Source organism: Neoarius graeffei, chromosome 27 (genome assembly GCF_027579695.1).
Source record: "Neoarius graeffei isolate fNeoGra1 chromosome 27, fNeoGra1.pri, whole genome shotgun sequence".
Lineage (NCBI taxonomy): Eukaryota > Metazoa > Chordata > Actinopteri > Siluriformes > Ariidae > Neoarius > Neoarius graeffei.
In genome coordinates, this window is record NC_083595.1 from 13,395,719 (window position 1) to 13,415,021 (window position 19,303).

At 43.0% G+C, this 19,303-nt stretch overlaps 1 protein-coding gene across 1 annotated transcript; it reads right to left on the reverse strand.

Annotated features, from left to right (window-relative positions):
• Positions 1-832: 832 nt before the first annotated feature.
• Positions 833-14,045, reverse strand: rnd3a (Rho family GTPase 3a). The gene is made up of 5 exons (XM_060911737.1): positions 13,810-14,045; positions 13,614-13,701; positions 6,049-6,158; positions 4,862-4,996; positions 833-4,246 (listed from the first exon to the last, which is right to left on the reverse strand). Exons 1-5 carry the CDS (start codon positions 13,957-13,959, stop codon positions 3,998-4,000), a joined length of 732 nt encoding a protein of 243 aa, XP_060767720.1. The 5' UTR covers positions 13,960-14,045; the 3' UTR covers positions 833-3,997.
• Between the last annotated feature and the right edge of the window lie 5,258 nt (positions 14,046-19,303).

Sequence of the window (19,303 nt, forward strand, 5' to 3'; positions counted from 1 at the left end):
GGGCCTTTCTGTGTGGAGTTTGCATGTTCTCCCCGTGTCTGCGTGGGTTTCCTCCACAGTCCAAAGACATGCAGGTTAGGCTAATTGGTGGCTCTAAATCGACCGTAGGTGTGAATTTGAATGGTTGGTTGTCAATGTGTCGGCCCTGTGATGACCTGGTGACTTGTCCAGGGTGGACCCCGCCTCTCACCAGCTGGGATCGGCTCCAGCTTGCCTGCGACCCTGTCCAGGATAAGCAGCTACAGATAACAGATGGAGGTCTAGAAACTGTTTTGGGATAAAGCACTTTTATTAAAAAAAAAAAAAAAAAAAAAAAGCCACAATACAAATATAACATTTAAACAAACTTTTCCAAACATTGCCTGTGTAGCACATAAGTTCCCCCCCCCTTTTTGATGCAATGGTGCAGGGAGAACCTGAATACAAACTAAAGTGACCTCCATTTTGCTACAGGACAGTTCTAGAACAATTAAATAAATATAGTGCGAGAAGTCATTTTGTTTGCAAGGCTCGGGACATCTTTAAGCAGACTTCGTACTTGTTAAAATATCCCCCTTACTCAACATCTTCAACCTTTGCAAACAGACACACAGCTAAAGTTAGAAATTAGACAAAATATAAAGAAGTTTGTAAAACGTGCTTGTGTTTTTTTTAACTGGAGCTTTCAGAGTATATTACTGGCAGAAAGCCTCCACTCACTCACCCCCAGTGAAACTCCGAGGGTCTCGGTCATATGTTTAGACATCTGGGTTTGACTGTACAGTCATTTGTTGTATCAGGTGCAACATCCTTACCCAATGGAGTGAAACAAAAGCAGTGAAGCAGACAGTCATAATATCAAAATGCCTTTAATTTGTTTTTATATTTATTATACATTACGGCAAAAAAGAATTCAATAAATATTAATGCGGACAACAGAACATACAATTAAATTTGAAAAAAAAAAATTGCTTAATTTTCCAGCAACTACACAGTCTAACACTTAAATAGAAAAGGGGAGACATTAATACTGCCTATGTGAAGAGACAGGAAACCTGCCTAAAGGTCTTTAAAGACAAGAAATGCATTTAAAAAAAAAAAAAAAAAATCTGTAAAAAGATCAAACTCAAAAGTGCAACTACAGACCTGCAAAAAACTGGATTTAAACTGGATGCACGTCCTGTCTTCAGTCAGACAACACGACACTTCACCTCCATCACTTTTAGTGAATCATCTGCATAGTGTACCACAGAGTACAAATAAACCGTTTCACACCCCCCACTCTCCACACACACTAGACAGACAAAACCAAAATGTTTTTAAACTCAAACCACCATAAACCAGTCAGTCAGTCATCAACAGATCCCTTTAGCTGCTGGTGAAAAGGAAGGTTCTGGAACAGTTAACCTGCCATACAGCGTAATTATTCATCAGAACCGCTAGACTTGTGTAATAACTGTTAGTTATGGGTTATAATTAAAGCCATGTTAATTAGCAAGTGACAATTTGCTGAGGTCACCCTCAGTTGCCTTATGGGCAAGTTCCACTCAAACACCAGCCACATTAGTGTTTCTATTTAAATGCCTTTTAAATAAGGAATAAAAACACCACAGGAGGAGTGTGCAATCATAGGTAACTCAGAGTGGCATGATCATGCAGCCTGATGCATCGCAGTTGCTGATCATTTTCCAACACCACCACATCCTGAAGCAATTTGATATTCTCTAACAAATAGTCAATGTTTAAATGTAACTAAAGAACATGATCATTCCTGTTATCACTTGCATTACAGCAGCTATACAGTCATTCCTTCACCAGACTCAAGAAACAAAAAAAACACAAACCACTGCTCGTCATGTTAAAGAGAAAACTGAGGGGCGTTGGACAGCCTGTGCTGCAATACTGATACGAGGAATTTACAGTACCGGTCAGTCATTCAGCTTTATCTGAAGTGCTCAACTCCAGTCACTCGCTGGGCTGGGTCATGAACTTGCTTAGGAAGTGAACCTTCACCTACTCAACACTTGCTAGTTGGAATACAGGATCAGACATGTGCCAATGATCAGTTAGACAATATTAAATACATAAAACAAAATGCCAGCTGTCTAAAGCTGTAAGAGTAATTATGGTCTTCAGAAAACATCAGTAACACATATCCCATACATTCTGTTTTGAAGACAGAACATGACGGCTGCTTGCTTATTTTGGCAAATTTGTTAACAGTAGACATATCAGACGCTCGCTGGCTGTGCTGTGAAAGTTGTGCTTGCAGACGCTCAGCTAAGTTTACAAACCTATCATTGCTTAACTCTTGAATATTTATAATTAAAAAGCTTATAATCCAAAGAAATCTCTCATTAAGATCTGTTTAGTACTTTGGGAGTAACGGCAGGTTGAAGTTGGTACAACAGGATCCACTCTGCTTGCGTGACATCGGGAAACTCCCGGTGCTTTTTGAGTCCTGGGAAAGCAGTCAGGCTCTCTCTCGACTGGTTTCCAACTGGATTACTCGTGAAAGTCAATCAGATAACTTGCAGTGATGTTCTGTAGTTCTCACTGCTTCACAGGAGACTCTTGAGTTTTCATAGCTTTACCTACTTATTTTCAAATCAAAACAGATTCATGTCAATAAAGAACATCGAAAATAACTAGTTTTGATGAAAAATAGAGATCTTAGTGGTCGGAATGATATTTAAAAAAGTCAGAAACACGAGTTAATTAATTGGAATTGTTTATTGGATGTGGATCAGTTTTTTCGAGGTTGTCCTTGAAAGCTGTGGATATTATTTATATTCTTTAATATAAAAACACTGCAGGCCCTACTTTTGAGAAATACAAAGGCCTACAGAGCACAAAGAGGGCATTAGAAATAATTTTATTACTTTTTTATTAAGATTACCGATTTAACTTTTTACCCAATTAGCATAATACTAATTAAATCTCAATTTACTACTTTGTATTCAGTATATAACCATCTACGTGCCTGCCAATTTCCATGTAATTTTTTTTTTTGGGGGGGGGGGGGGGGGGGGGCGGCGGCGCAGACAGACTTGACCTCATTTGTTAATGAGGCCCATTTGGGACCACGTGAGCCCAATACAGAATATTAGGCCAGTTTTCAAAAAATTAAGCCATTTTTCCAATCTTTTTATAATCTCTCAAGTATGTTGTTCTGCATTCATTTCTGAATTTTCACCTGAAGCACCCATTAAACAGGCACTTAAAGTAACCCTTCCCTGACCCAGTCTGTGGGGTGAATTATTTCATCCGAACCACACTGCCAGAGTTAGAAACTAACTCAAATCCTCTTTATATTATATTTATGGGTTGGAGAAGTGGTGTACCCATGGTGACAGTGTGCTCAGGAATTTTAGCTGAGCTCAGCTACAAGGAGAGCAAACATCTGGATAAGCAGCCATGCAAAAAGAGAAGTGACTCAAAAGCACAGTGATGCAGTTATTTCTCTTCTGCTCCATGCCATCTTCAGTAACGAGAGACACAAACATTCTCATGCCAACATTCAGCTTCCTTCCTCAAAGCCACTTGCTCCTCCTCGCTCAGTGCTCTTCAGGAGCTGTTTACACCACAACCTTGAGGTCTCTCTTGGTCATGAAAAAGACAAAGTGAAGCGAAGACGTCTCTATAGCAGTTCAGCTCTGATGCCGATTCCTCTTCATATTTTCTGCTGAAGCCACAAGTTCCCGTTTCGCTTCCCATCAGGAAGGGTGTTTCTTTTAGGACTTGGAAGCACGGCCTCTTGCTGGGTTAGAGGGTGCACACTTCCTCTAAAGGGATGCGGTTAGAGGGAGCATGGGTGAGGCATGGCTTTAGGACAGTTTCCACTTACTGTCAGGTTACAGGAAGTGGAACAGTTGAACACAGCATTGCAAACCAGGAGAGGAAAAAGGATCCCGCTCCCCCTTCTACACTCTTCATTTCCTTTTCTATTTTTTAACCCCCACTTGTATCCCCCTTCTCCCACTGTTTCTCCACCCACATGTCCCAGAATTCTCAGAGATCACATGACTGTGCAACTCTTGGCTTTGTCCTTGCGGAAGTCCGTTGCCACGGCAGCCAGGTCAGGCCTACCAGGCATGTGTGAAATGCGTTTGGCTGAGCGCGTGGACTTGTTGCGTTTGACAGTTTTGTTGTTCTTGTTGACACAGGCGAGCGTCGCCACATGGAAAATGTCCCGCACGCTGTTCTCCGACTGCAGCGCCGAACACTCGATGTATGGAGCAGAGATCTGTTTCGCCATCGCAGAACCCTGAGAGAGAAAGAAAATGTTTATTTCACCATCCAAATATTTTGTTCATCTTATGTGGCTTAAGAAGAGAGCGGGAGGAGTTAAATCAGTGTGTATTCCATTACAGCCAGTCACAAAAACATCCAAAAGTGCACATTACTCTACTAAATACAATTAACTTTTTAGTACAACAGTGTGGTTTGAGACTCTTGTTAATGCCCTTTTTATTCAAAACACTGATTTTCCCTCAACTATTTACACAAAGATACTATTTCGAGCATTTTAGCCTCATCAGGATATAAAAACTATACAGCCAGAAGGTAAAGATTTATTCATTTCGATATCGTTGATGGCTGAGCATTTGATCTGGGATCAACGGTCTCATTTGGCTCAAAACACTCAATTTCTCACACAGCTTTCATCAGATATCTTGGTCATAATCTTTAAGATCATAATTACTTTCAAAATGACTTTCATTATAAACCAGAATGAGATCATGGAATTAAGGATGCAGATAGAAACCTATCAGGGGGGAAAGACGTGCTCTCTTGTGTTCACTGCTGCAGTGTTTATATTGGAACTGCAGTCTGGGGGGGGGGGGGGGGGAAGACACTTGCATCAGTGTTGGGGTCTCACCTGATCATACGATACTGGCATCTGTCTGTGATTGGACAGCTCCACTAACGTGCTGAGGTCGGTTCTCAGGTCTGACTTGCAGCCAACGAGCAGCATCTTCGTGTTGGGGCAGAACTCCTGGATCTCCCCTTTCCACTAACAGAGGAGAGAACAAAGCAAACCATAATCTCCATGGAAGCCAGAAAAAAAAAAAAAAAAAAAAATCTATGAAGCACCGAAGGAACGGCTTTAAGAGCATTTTCCCAGAGCTTCATTACAATTTATTTGAACCCTCTCTTCCTAGATTGTACACGCTCCCACTTCTCAGTAGGTAGTTTAAATCCTTCTCCGGGTCTATTTCTTGATCTCTCTGCTTTCAGTCTCACAGGTGATCCACATTCTTTTCCACAAACAGGCTGGTGTGTGAGAGTGTAAGTAAACCAGAGGGTTTAAATCTCCGATAATGCAACGCTGCAGCATTTCTCTCTACTGTGGTCGCCAGGATCCGGTTCACTAGGACACACACAGCCGATTGTTCCCTCAGGAACATGAGCACCTTCCTTGTTCCCTTTCCCATGATCCTTTGGCACTGCCATGTTGCTCAGACCTGGGATCAGTTTCTTCTTCTCATAGTATAACTTCAGGAGAAAATCGGTCAGCTTTTAATGCTCTTGACTGCAGTGGAATGCCTTAGAAAGCCACTTCAATATTTGTTAGCTGCCATGCGAACAAGAATATACACATCGAGGACTTCGGATGTGAATTAGACTCGTTGTGTACTCTCTGGCTGAACTGAAAAGCCACACCCTGATTTCAACCTTCTCCCAGAGCTCCGAGGGGTTAAGGGAAAAAAAATGCATTACTTGTTGACACCGTACATTCTCAAATAAGTCAGTGAAGAGACATTTTGTTGTGTGGGGGTCTGCTTCCCACATCCCACCCTGGGCATTTTACTGGGATTAGGTGTCCTCTGTGGGATGGGAAGCGGTTTTAAACTGCAGAGTCTTTTTGCAGCAACTCTTTTCCCAGCAGTCAGGATGCTTTCTAACATTCCAGAACACTCACGTTGTGTTCAGATAAAACAGGGAGTGAAACCAACACACCTAACAAAATAAGAGTAAATAAAGCTGACCCATCTCATTATCTGAATGAGCTCTTGCGTTCTCAGTCTTTACTAAACATAACATTCAATTTAAAATGATACACACCTTTTTAAGAACACTGTCCAGTGTCTCTGGGCGACTGATGTCAAAGCAGATGATGACGGCGTCTGAGTCGGGGTATGACAGTGGCCTCACGTTATCATAGTATGGGGAGCCTGGACCACAAAGAAAAACTAAAGTTGAGCCAACATGTGTATAAAAAACACTCAGGAATTAAAATCTGATTAGAACTGGAACTGAAGCGTATACGATGTTAAGACGGAGGAGGAAAATGCTGCTTTTTAAAGAACATCCTTTTCCGTTATAAGACGTACGTGCTGCGAATGCACTGTGTTGGATTTAGCATACACAATATCCAAAATGAAGGCCACTCAGGTTTATGTTTAATGAAATGACAGTTTAATGAAATATTGGCTGCAGTCCATTAAAATCCTTTGGGTGCAGGGGTTCTCTGTTTCCCACACGTACAGCTCTCAGCCAGGAATCTGAGGCATTTCGTTTGTGTGTCCAGTGCGACACATGGGAGGTCTTTTCTGAACACACGGTGGGGGAAGCGGACAAGTCGTGTGATCAATACGAGGTCTAAAGGGAAGCCACTTTATCCTAGGCTCAGCTGCAGAAGCCCCGCCCACAGGATACAGACTGATCATCTTTTGTACACTTTTCTAGCCGCAACCTTCAGGATCTTGAAGGTTAAAATCTGATAGGTTCTCTGCCCACCTTCCGTGTGAAATCATTTTGTTTGAAATGGTGAGTAAACGAACTAGTGACCATAGAGATCATGGCAAACTATACAAAAAGAGGAAAGGAACAAACCAAAAACCACAAGCATTGGCCCCATAAACATTTCCCAAAGTCCTTCTAATCTCTGTAAACACCAGGCAGAGAGAGATAAAGAGTCTCCTAGTGTCTACAAACAGGAGTCAGGAAACCTTAGGATCATCTTTTGGGTGATCCTCTGAGGAAAGCACCTTTAAAAAAAAAAAAAAACCTCCAAAAACTCCCCTTGTATGAAGGGTTTGGTTAATATTTTGTTCGTGTACAACCAATATATTCAACTCTGTAGGAGGTGGTGTAAGCAGGTCTCGGTTTAGGTATGTGCAGTGCACGTTTACATTAGATATGCATTAATGTATGACCTTTTGACGACTTGCTGGTGTAGAGGAAATCCCTTAGCTTCCAACGCTTAATGAGATGCTGCAGTGACTCCGGTTACAACTAGCCTCAGGACATGTCCTATTCACACACATGCACAGCTGTACACAAGACCATATATATCCATCTTGCTCACACATGGAACCCCCCATCCTCCTGCTCTCAGTTTTCATTCTGTGGAATGTCCAGCTGCTTGTGTGCATTTTAAAAAAAAAAAAACCCACCTCTGGCCAGGGTGTCACACACCCCTGTGGCAAATCATGCGTTTCCATAATCAGACATTTCAAAAGATTTATTTAAAAAAGTCTGGACATCTTTTGTCTTGAAAGGAAATGTATGCTTCACACGCTGAGATTTGTATGAAACATGGCCAAAAAGAAAAGAAAAGAATGTGTTGGAACGCCACAGTTATGCAGGAGCTGCTCCAACCCGATTTCCGATCAGGATAACGAGGTATGAATCCTCTCAACGGAAATAAGCATTCATATGACTCCCTGGTTGCCATTCCCAAGCTTTATTTTCACAATGGGCGCTTTGTAGGAACCTTTCGTCTGTGGAATGTAAGGCATGAGTGTCTGGATCAGACTGAGGACCTCGCCTGTTCCTGGCATCTCTGAGCTCCAGTCTGCGTACCTAAGATTAGGTTTGTGTGTGGACATGTACACATTATACCTGCCTACTCTTAATAGCAGCTTACAAAAGTAAACGGCTTGTCATTTCATAGTACTTGGTAGCAGGGCACGTGATATTTGTTTACCTGCAAATGCTTGATTTATCAAAAACATCTCATTGTGAAGGATGTTTTGGCCAAAGTGCTACTGCTTACATCAGCTCTCAAGACAGCTGCCTTTCATTACCTGGTATCTCTGGGCAAAACAGCACTCACTCAAATCATCCTTAATAAAGCCAAGTCCCCATCATAGGATATTGAAGCTCAGATCTAACCATTGCTTCATGAGAGCCATCAGGATGATCATTTAAGCACTTCAACACGCTTCTGAAAAGGCAGCAAACCAAACAGCCATTATTAAGAGCGTTCAGCAGCATGTGCAGTCAAGCCAAATGGCGGAGTTTACAGCCCTAATGAGTACCATACTGCATGCTTGAGCTCATTATCTGACCCTCAGATAACACAAAGACAAAAGGCACCTCAGTACATGAACCAGCAGGATGTGTGCACACGTGTGCGTATTGATTAGTGCTGCTGGTGGACAGGCACTCTTCAAAGCCTGGATGTTTAGCCCCTGGTCTTTTTGACTATCAGGGTTGACTCCCTTCATCAATAAGAGGCTTGTTGATCTAGAGAGAAGAAACCCAGAGTGGCAAAGACAGGAGAGACTGACCATTAGGCCTGCAGACAGAATTCAAAAACATCCAAAAGGTGCCAATTTCAGTCTCTTGCCTCAGACAGGAATAAAAACGCACAAAAACCCGTCTTCTACATGAAGGATGCACGGTTTAGGCGTCACTCCCTTGACTTATGACTTCAACACGCCTGATCGTGGAGGCCTTTGGAAAAATTTTGTACAAGCCGCCTGGTCAGAATGCGAAATTAATCGACCTTTCAGAAACCTGCTATTCATCAATCAGACATGCTTACTGATGTAAAAGGATCACTACTGGCCTGCTAAATGGGGAAGATACCAGAAGTCTGGTCTTCAGACTTTAAATGACAAAAGGGTCACACCAAGACAAGCGCAGCCTGGACTGCTGGACTCCAGATCAACACACGATGGAAACTTAAGTCAAAGAACTGAAGGAGACCAGGCATGAATTGGTGTAAATGGTTGTTGGTACCAAGCAACAGCCCAATTCAGCCACTTCATTTATTAGATCATGAAATGTCTTGTGTGACAACAAAACTGCAGTCATGAGAACAACCAGAAGAGACAAAAAAAGTAATTTAAAACCAAAAAAGCTGTTCTTCATTCAGGCCTGCTTCACAGCAATTTAAAAGTCAGAAGGTGCTGATTAATGTTCTAACATGACGTTCTTTGCGCTTTTTAGTTTCTCAACATGACAAGCTGTGGAAGGTGGGGGAAGCTGGTGAGGGAATGACCATTTACTGCTGCTAAGTAATAAACAGGAGAATTTGTTCCCAAACATGTTCTGCTGAAATATAAAAGGGTTAAAAATAAGTGTTTGAGATAAGACTATCCAAAAAAAAAAAAGTCTGTCCAGCCATTATCTACAACACTTTACCTGTCAGGGTCTTGGGGGAAACTGGAGCTAAGTCACATGTTTTTGGACTGTGGAAGGAAACGAAGTCTCATGATGTATAAATATAATAAAAGTAATTTACAATTTGTTTGCTGTTCCCTCAATACAGACTCAAGAATGTAATATTTAAATAAACTTCCTCATCCCAATTTAAACCACAATCATTTCACATATACAGCCCGGAATTGTGTAATCCTGCAACTTTGTACTCTCCAGCAACACATTTACAAGTGTGTGCGTATCTGCCACCCATCCTGTCTCACAGCTTCTCTTTCTGGTTCCACCTTTAGCTCCCTCACTCTGCATTAACACCACACTCATGATGTGAAAGGTACACGGATACGTGGCAGACGTAGACGGGGCATTAATTAAAGCTTGGCCTTGAAAACTCGTGTACGCACACGAAGTTGTACGGTGAGTCAAACTGCAATCCTGCAGAAATTACCCAGAGCACTTCATGCCAAATTCCAGCCTTTCCTTCGCTGGAAGAGAAACAGATCAGCAGGAACGAGGTAATTGCTTACAGACCACTGGATCAAGCACACTACTCAAACCCAGACACACAGACAGGCGCCTCCCAGGTAGTGCAACATTTCCACAAATAAATCACCACGCTCCTGGAATGCAGTTTCCGATGCTGTGCTTTAAAAGAGAAGTCCCATCGTCACTGCTTAGTGGATTTTGAGGTAAGCAGAAGTGATTCTCAGGAGACGGTGCAGCTCTTTTCACATGAGCTCAGAAGTGACGGTGCTGCGGTTTCTCCCTCTCCACACTCCCTAATAAGCATGTCAGTACAATTTCTCAGCATTTCCACACAAAGGGCGTGGTGGGGTGTGTGTGTTGTGTTAGCACAGTGGGTGCGGGATCAGCTGTTCCTGCTTCTGTGTAACTGTTCTAAAAAAAAAAAAAAAAAAGTCCAAGAAGCACTGGATGTTCATGTACAAAGTCTCATCTCATTATCTCTAGCCGCTTTATCGCAGGCAAGCTGGAGCCTATCCCAGCTGACTACGGGCGAAAGGCGGGGTACACCCTGGACAAGTCGCCAGGTCATCACAGGGCTGACACAGACACAACCATTCACACTCACACCTACGGTCAATTTAGGTGGGGTTTACATTAGACCGTATCAGCGGATCATCAGATTAATGTTTTTAAAACGATTAGTGTGCACACAGCAACGCCAATACACAGATACGCTCGGTTCCGCAGGCATCCTGCGCTCCAAATCACTCCGCCCTGAACAGCGAGTGCCCTCTGGAGGGTGCGCACTCCGGCCCTGCGCAGCTCACAGAGCGCGCGAGTGGAGCACACGAGCAGTGATTTGGGACTGAGCTGCTGTGTGTGCTCTCAGTGCATGTCAGGCATGCGCGTCACTTACCACTTGCAAGTGGAAGGATGGCAAGCCTAAAGACAATCATAACTACACAATGGGCAGTATTTGCATCAGTATTTGCAGTATTTTCATACTTTTGTACTCTTTAATGAAAGGTGATACAAGGCGGAAGGCCGCGCCATTTTTCAGCAGTCGCGTCACATGACCAACGCCAGCGAATCAGGAAGGTGGATGTCACAGTGACGTTGTCCAATGACGACGCCAGCTAGAGCTCAGCACAGCGTATCCGCGTATCTCAATGTTTACACAGCACCAGACCAGACACGATCTAGATTGAATACGTGGACCCTGGCGGATTCCCGTTTCCCGGCGTTTTAATGTAAACGGACAGTGCATCCGCGAAGAAAACGAGACAGACACGGTCTAATGTAAACTTGGCCTTAGAGTCACCAGTTAACCTAACCTGCATGTCTTTGGACTGTGGGGGAAACCGGAGCACCCGGAGGAAACCCACGTGGACACGGGGAGAACATGCAAACTCCGCACAGAAAGGCCCTCGCCGGCCACGGGGCTTGAACCCGGACCTTCTTGCTGTGAGGTGACAGCGCTAACCACTACACCACCGTGCCGCCCATGTACAAAGTCATGTGATTTAAAAAGTTATTCGTTACACTGAGATGCTCCCGATAAAATCTCAGCCGAATTCTATAAACAGACCGTGTCAGATTGTACAATTGAGATTCTCCAACTGTTAAAGACAGACAATGACTGTCCTCAATCATGATCAAGGCTCATCACAAGCATGGTCACAAAAACACAGTGAGTTTGTCATATTGTTTAGGCTTCACCCCGAAGTTTCATGTCTTGGTCACAATGGCACCAAATCAGCTTCAGGCGAGCACGTCACATGTTCCACCAGCCAAAGAAACCCTTCCTCAACATGCAAGTCAGCGCTGAGGGCCCGTATTCACACCTCGGACAAGTCAAGACAAGCGGAGGTTCAGAGATAATCAGGATCAATCCCTAATGCTTCATAGCAAGATGCCTTGAGGCTTGCCATGATAACTAAAATGATATCAATAAAAAAGGTAAACCAAATTTGGAAAAGGCTAAGAGAGAGACACTAGTAGGTAATAGATTTGCATAAAGCAAAATGGTGACAGTTTTACACACGCACGTCACGGTTTACTACCGACATGGTGGTGTAGTGGTTAGCACTGTCACCTCACAGCAAGAAGGTTCTGGGTTCAAGCCCAGTGGCCAGTGAGGGCCTCTCCGTGTGGAGTTTGCATGTTCTCCCCAGGTCTGCGTGGGTTTCCTCTGGGTACTCCAGTTTTCCCCACAGTCCAAAGACATGCAGTTAGGTTAACATGGGGCAGCCTTTGGCTGAAGTGCCCTTGAGCAAGGTACCAAACCCCTGACTGCTCCCCAGGCGTTCTGGTGTGGCTGCCCACTGCTCTGGGTGCGTTCACTGCTTCAGATGGGTTAAATTCAGAGGATGAATTTCACTGTGCTTGGTGTTTTTTTTTGTTTATATAAATAAGATGAGAAATTAACCCACTGGTGTCTGTACACCCTTTACATGCACACTGATTCCACCATTATTCCAAACATGATGGTATTCAGAATCTGACAGTTCATGTAAGCAGCACATCCCAAGTTTTGCCTTATTCCGAAGTTAGCATTTCCCATGCAGGATATGCCAGGATTATTCCAGTTTCAGGTGCTTTCTTCAGACATGTACACAGGGCATTTGGAATATGCGTCTAAATTGGGTTTTTAACAATAGTTTTTGCAACACATGGCTTCTTGCTTTGTATGCAAACCAACTCGACAATCGGGGTACGCAGAGCTGCATGCAAATATTAGCGGAACATTCATTCATTTTTATTAGCCAGGTAAACAGCGCAGTAAGAACATTATCCAGCAATTCATTACAGCTTTGCACAAAACAGAAGCAATTTCATGAATGAAATTTAGTCGTGAACAGCCCAAGTGATGTTAGGCGATTAGTCAGGTTTCTCCTCTTGCAAGTCTTTACAACACTCTTTCTGAAAGTTAGCATTTCCATTTGCTTTTCATGTAAGGTCACATGACCAAAAAAAACCTTCCATTTCAATTTGATACGATTATAATCATTATATTTGAGAGAGTCTACCCCCCTCCCAGTCACCCTCTGCACACCGTCATCAGCAACCAGAGGAGCCTGTTCAGTGACAGAATGCTCCTTCCCAAGTGCAGGACGAACAGACTCAAACTCCTTTGTCCCTCACGCCATCAGACTATACAACTCCTCTCTGGAGGGGTAACAGGAGGACGGGAAGGAGCAGTAGCCTAGCCTGACAAAAAGCAATATAAAATGTGTAATACCTCTCCTGCTGGACTTTTTTCATATTTGTATACGTTAATAATTTATCTATAATGTCTTTATTTCCTATTCTCCATTTATTCTGTCATGACACTGCTGGAATTTTAATTTCCCTGACAGAACCCTCCCAAAGGGATCAATAAAGTTCCATCCAGCCACTCCTAAAGTCACATTTCTATTACTTTTTTTTTTATTCACAATTTAATGTCATACATTAAACAGGTTAACAAATACTCACCACTTTTTCAGAATAAGACCAAAAACTAGAATATTTTGTGCATGTAAACATACAAACAGCCTCCAGTGAGTCTGGTGGTACTTGTTTAATGCAAACTGCTTGAGGGGTTTAAATATTGGCACCCCTTTCTTTCTGGAAGGTTCCTTTAAAAATGTTAAGGAGTGCGAGTTGTAAAAAGCTTTAAAACAACAGAAATTCATTTTAAAATAGCCAGGTAATTCATTTGTGTGTGTGTGTGTGTGTGTGTGTGTGTGTGTGGTTTTTTTTTTTTTTCCAGGTCACACATGAACCCTTACCTGAAGTGTCCCACAGACTGAGCTCAATCCTCTGAGTGTCAATCTCAAAACTGGCTGTGTAATTCTCAAACACAGTGGGAACATAATTCTACACATGAAGAAAGATATTAACAATTAACAATAACGCTCGACGCCATTTTAAACGTTATACTTTCAAAAAAAAAAAAAAAAGTGTTAAAACCCTCTGTTCACTCACCTCAGGGAAACAGTCCTTAGCAAAAACATGAAGTAAAGCTGTTTTCCCACACTGACTGTCTCCCACCACCACTATCTTACACTTAACGTTCTGACTCGCGTCCATTCCTGGCTGAAAGGACGATTTCTGGCACGACCTTCTTTCCTTCATTTGTTAATTTTAATCATTAAAAAAAAAATCTGCAGAATCACCTCAGGAATACTTGAGTCTCCTCGAGCGCCCCTCACTCTCTGAAACTCTACTCTGAACTCAGGCTCTGACAGGCGCGCCGGCTTTTTATACCCGGCTCGCAACCAATCACAGAGCTTGGACGCAGGTCCTGTCCCCGCCCCCTCGGCGACTGCGTGCTGCGCGTGGATGTAGGTGTTTTCACGACAGCACAGGAGTGAGTATGGGGAAGTGGAAAGTATGGAAAGCCAAAAGTGACAAACACATGCAACATTTTCTCAAAGCTTTTGTGGTCATCATTCGAGTTTATTTCTGTCACAAGTTCTAAAAACTTCTCCTTAATTGTAAAATACTGTCATTTAGCTCCCAACAGCTCCTTTTTTTCAGGCCAGGTTTGTCTAACCACCCCATTTATCATATCTGACCCATATGTCTGCTGAAAATCCAGGTTTCGTCCAGCCAGCTATCAGCTGCCAAAACACAGGCCATCTGGTCATTGGGTAATGCTGGTATTGGGGGGGGGGGGGGGGGGGAACACCAGTTAATGACCTACGATTACTAATGCTACATTATCAATGCAGTTTTAAAGTGCTGATGACACGTTTTTGACATCTTTGGCGATGTTTTATAACATAAAAAGTAATTCCCGATGATCCATATATTAATTCACGAAGGCGCCTATTTTACAAGTTATGATAAAAAAAACGCGGCTATTTGGGCAAATTTGACAGGGCTGCAGCACCCAGGAGACGAAGGAGGAGGAGGAGCTATATGACGTCAGCGAAAGAACCTTCCTCCTAACTTACCAGTTTGTTGTTGATGCGGCAGGTGTTCAGTTTGTCATTATTAGTATTATCATTATATATGAGTTATTATGCCTTCGCATTGTGTTGCCGGCTTTTGCTCCAAAACCTACAAGGATGGGGTAAGTTTATTCAAGTTTCCCAGAGATCCCGAGCTGCATGCGAAGTGGGTGAAGCAAGTCAGGCGCACTCGTGACAAGTGGGAGCCCTCACCAACATCCGTCCTGTGCTCTGAACACTTCGATTTGGATTGTTTTGACACCCTTCCCAGCTTAAAAGAATTTCTTGGGTGTTCAGTTCAGCACAAACGTGTGTTACTACCATCAGCAGTGCCTACACAGTGTTGCCAGATTGGGAGGTTTCCTGCCCAGTTGAGCAGTTTCAAGTGCATTTTGGTGGGTTTTGAACATATTTTGGGCTGGAAAACGTCAGCAGTATCTGGCAACAGATACTGCTGAAGTTTTCCAGCCCAAAATATGTTCAAAACCCACCAAAATGCACTTGAAACCGCCCAACTGGGCGGGATTCCTCCCAATCTGGCAACACCGCCAGTATTCCAGAGGGGGTCTACTAGTAGCTATGCCGGATCCAAAGATAGTCCTCCTGTCAGAACATGTGTTGTGAAACGACATAAGATAAAGGTACGCAGAGCTATAGATTCTACATGATAATCATAAATGTAATCATAAAGTCGGCGTGATATCAGTCATGTATTTGCTTGTGAAAGCTTGCGGCTTTCATGTAACTGCCACCTAGCAATGAGAGGCAAAGGGTAAAGAGGGTAGGCTATCATAGATTCTATTCGGAAGAGATCAACACAATTCTAGACTCCCAGAAGAGGAAGAGCTAGCACTAGACAGTTCACCGGTGTTTTCATGCGCCATTTCCATTGAGTAGAACCAGAGTAGAACAGCCAGTGAACCGCAGCGTGTTCTCCTGCTGATGTCACAGCATGGCCGCGAGCCACGGACCCAGTTTTCTTGCGCTGTGCAATTAAAAGTTGGATATTTGCGTAACAACACCTTCTTTTCACGTAATTATAACAGAAATCTAACATGTTTGCCATGTTGTATAGTTTATTTAAGAAATTGCATAGAGTCATGTTCGTGTCATCAGCCCTTTAAGGACAGTAACAGAACAGCAAAATCTGAAGCTGATCAGTTTAGACAAGTAATAACGAAGCTGCAAGATAGCTTACCGTCTGGCAACGCTGTCTGGCCACCTTGCCCGTTTTCTGTGTTTTGGCAAGCTGAAATTTTATTCATCATACTCTGGTTGCAGCAGCACGGTGGTGTAGTGGTTAGCGCTGTCACCTCACAGCAAGAAGGTCTGGGTTCGAGCCCTGTGGCCAACGAGGGCCTTTCTGTGCGGAGTTTGCATGTTCTCCTCGTGTCCGCATGGGTTTCCCCCACAGTCCAAAGACATGCAGATTAGGTTAACTGGGGACTCTAAATTGACCGTAGGTGTGAATGTGAGTGTGAATGGTTGTCTGTGTCTATATGTCAGCCCTGTGATGACCTGGCAACTTGTCCAGGGTGTACCCCGCCTTTCTCCCGTAGTCAACTGGGATAGGTTCCAGCTTGCCTGCGACCCTGTAGAACAGGATAAAGTGGCTAGAGATAATGAGATGAGTTGTCTGCGCTGTCAATTAGCAAAATGAGTCGCTTCGTATCACGTCATATAATAAACAGTTTCACTGGCTGTGGTATTCTCATTAGCAAGGACAATGGAGTCACAAAAGACATTCAATCTAGATTATCTAAGGCCCGCAGGGCCTTTGCATGACTCCAGCCTTTGTGGAAATCCAAGCAGTACAGCCTGAAGATCAAGCTTAGACTCTATAATAGTAATGTCAAATCTGTGCTCCTTTATGGCTCCGAGTGCTGGCGTGTTGTGAAGTCAAATATGAACAAGATCAGTGCATTCCATAATGGGTGTTTACAGAAGACATGCTGTATCTTTTGGCTGCAGAAAGTGTCGAATGAAGAGCTCTATTGATACACAGGCTGCTACATCATCATACTGGAAATCGAGCACCGGCGCCTGAAATAGTTGGGACACGTTTTAAGAATGGAGCAGAGGGGTATACCAAAGACATCACTACAGTGGACCCCTGCTGAGAGGCGTAGGCCTGGACGACCCAAAACAACCTGGCAAAGAACAGTCCAGACAGAGCTTGAAGAGATGGGCCTTACATGGGGCGAAGCCCAAAAAGTAGCAAAGGATCGCCAAGATTGGCGTCGCCAGGTCGAGGCCTTATTTTCCACCAGGGAAGAAGAGGATAAGTAAAGTAAGTTCACTGGCTGTGTTGTGTTTTGAAAGGTTCGTGGTCAAAGTTCAGTTTGCTGGTAATGGAGTAGCAAAGTTGCAAATTTGATCAATGCTCCCTTATCGCAGTGTCAGTGTAAAACAACACTGCTTTCACCAGAGGAAAACAATTGCCTCGCCAATGCAAAAAAAAAAAGTTTTGCTACTTACCTGAAAGCAGTCTGAAAAGTCGTTCTGGTTGTCCAAAATGGTTACCCTGTATCCTAAGCTTTGTTCATTTTATATTCGGTCCTAAATCACATCAACAGATCTGGCTAACGTTATTGAAAATAAAAGTATTTGCAAGCAGGAAATTCCATTAACTCTTAGCTATATTAACCTCATGGCTGCAGTGCAAAACTAAAGACGAAAGGATCGAGCATCTAACACTTAATTTGTTTTGGCAGTTTGATTATTGAAGGTACTATAAAAGTACCTGGATGTGATACTTTATCTGAGACATCCTCTGCTTGCCATAACAAACATTACAGCTTTGCATTCTTCCATCTGGAGAGGTGATTTACACAAATGAACAAGGGCCTGTTCACATCTACTGCAGTTTATTGCCACTCGGGTGTCTAGTTTTCTCCTTTATGATCGACAGAGACAGTGTTAACACACATCTGTTCTTCATTTTCTGAGTTGAACAAATTTTCTTCCAGAGGAATGAAATTATAGAATTTAAACCTACATTATTACACATGTGCACAAAGGAACAAAGTTTGAATCCGTTTGATGTACAGTAAATTTTCTGTTCCGCTAGCTGTTTAGGTGATGTTTGTAAGCATGCACTCTATAATAGACTCAAGTTAGGGTTAGAGTTAGTCAGCCATAAGTATGGTCGGTGGTGTTAAACACTATCTGATTATCGAGGAAGATGAATACAAGAAACAGATAAACACAGAGAGACAGTAATAAAATGATCATCACAAAATAGTGCTTTGCTAACTGGAAATAATGTGACCCTAAGTAGACTTGATAAAAATGAAAAGTCATGATGCCATGCCACTATTTACATTAATAACGATGCATAGTTAAAGCATATTTACCATCTGTGCTTTAAAAGATCAAAGTTTAAGACGTGCTAATGATATGGACGAGCTTTGTGTTTACCAACAAAGCACATGGTCTGAGATCTTGCAGCCTTGATTTCATGGCTTGAAACACTCTCGTGCTAATTTACAGAAAGAAAAAAAAAAAACAGTTGCTGAGACCTTAATGTAGAGCAGATCCACATATGGAAGAAGGATGTGACATGACATTTTGAGATGTCTGCTTTTAACGCCACGTATCTATTAAGGCTTCACGGGATGACAGCACGTCACCCTTTATGGTCCCATGTATAAAGCATGTTGAAATCACGCTCTTTAAAGACGCCAGGAGAAAGAACCTAGCATCATGGGAAATAAGAAAGAGCAGTTCCAGTCCACTGATGAAAACCACAGTACAGGGAAAAGAGGTCATCAGTGTGCTATGACTGATCGCGTACTATGTGTTTCATCAAATGAAAAAGTTGAAGACCCAAAGGAAAGGTACGCTTTAAATCTATACTGTCATAGCCCACTATCCTTGGGCAATATATCCAATATAAATGTACAAGCAAACAAACAGTGTGAAGGTTCTGCGTGAGTGACTAGAAGGTTGTGGATTCAAATCCCAAGACTGCCAATGTCGGATTCTAGAGCACAGGCGTTTTTAAAATTGCTTTTTTGCCCAACAGACCGTTCTGTCAACAGCTGTTCACTCAACAAGGCTGCTAACATTTCCAGATTCAACTACCATCATGTCAAAGGCCTCCTTTCGGAAAGGTGACAAGTGACGTGCAGCGTAAATGAAAGAAGAGGAAGTCAAACCGGGAGGTAACCCTATAGCCGTGGAACACATCCAACCTGTAGACAAGCATTACTAGGCCAGCAAGGCCTAATACAAACTCGCCGTCTCTCTTCTGATCTGAGAGCAGATGAGCTTAAGAGGTATCAGATTGCAGTGTGGGAATGAGAGAGGATGTGCATGTGTGTGTGGTTACCTCATGAACTCAGAATATTTGGTTTATAGGTGGGGCCAGATGTGTGTGAACCACTGCATGAGAAATGCAGGTAAATGTTGTTACAAGTTCCTTTATGTACCAAAAAAAAATCAATACATCAATTCACATGGCTTAGCTCCATGTCCACGAGGCATGGGATTTGATGGAATGTGTTTCTGCATGTTTGTGG

Coding starts and splice junctions, on each gene's coding strand:
- rnd3a (XM_060911737.1), bottom strand. CDS start 13,959: ATGAAGGAAAGAAGGTCGTGCCAGAAATCGTCCTTTCAGCCAGGAATG. Junction 4,997..6,048: donor TGGACAGTGTTCTTAAAAAG/GTGTGTATCATT, acceptor CTCCTCTGTTAG/TGGAAAGGGGAGATCCAGGA. Junction 4,247..4,861: donor TGCCAGTATCGTATGATCAG/GTGAGACCCCAA, acceptor TTTCTCTCTCAG/GGTTCTGCGATGGCGAAACA.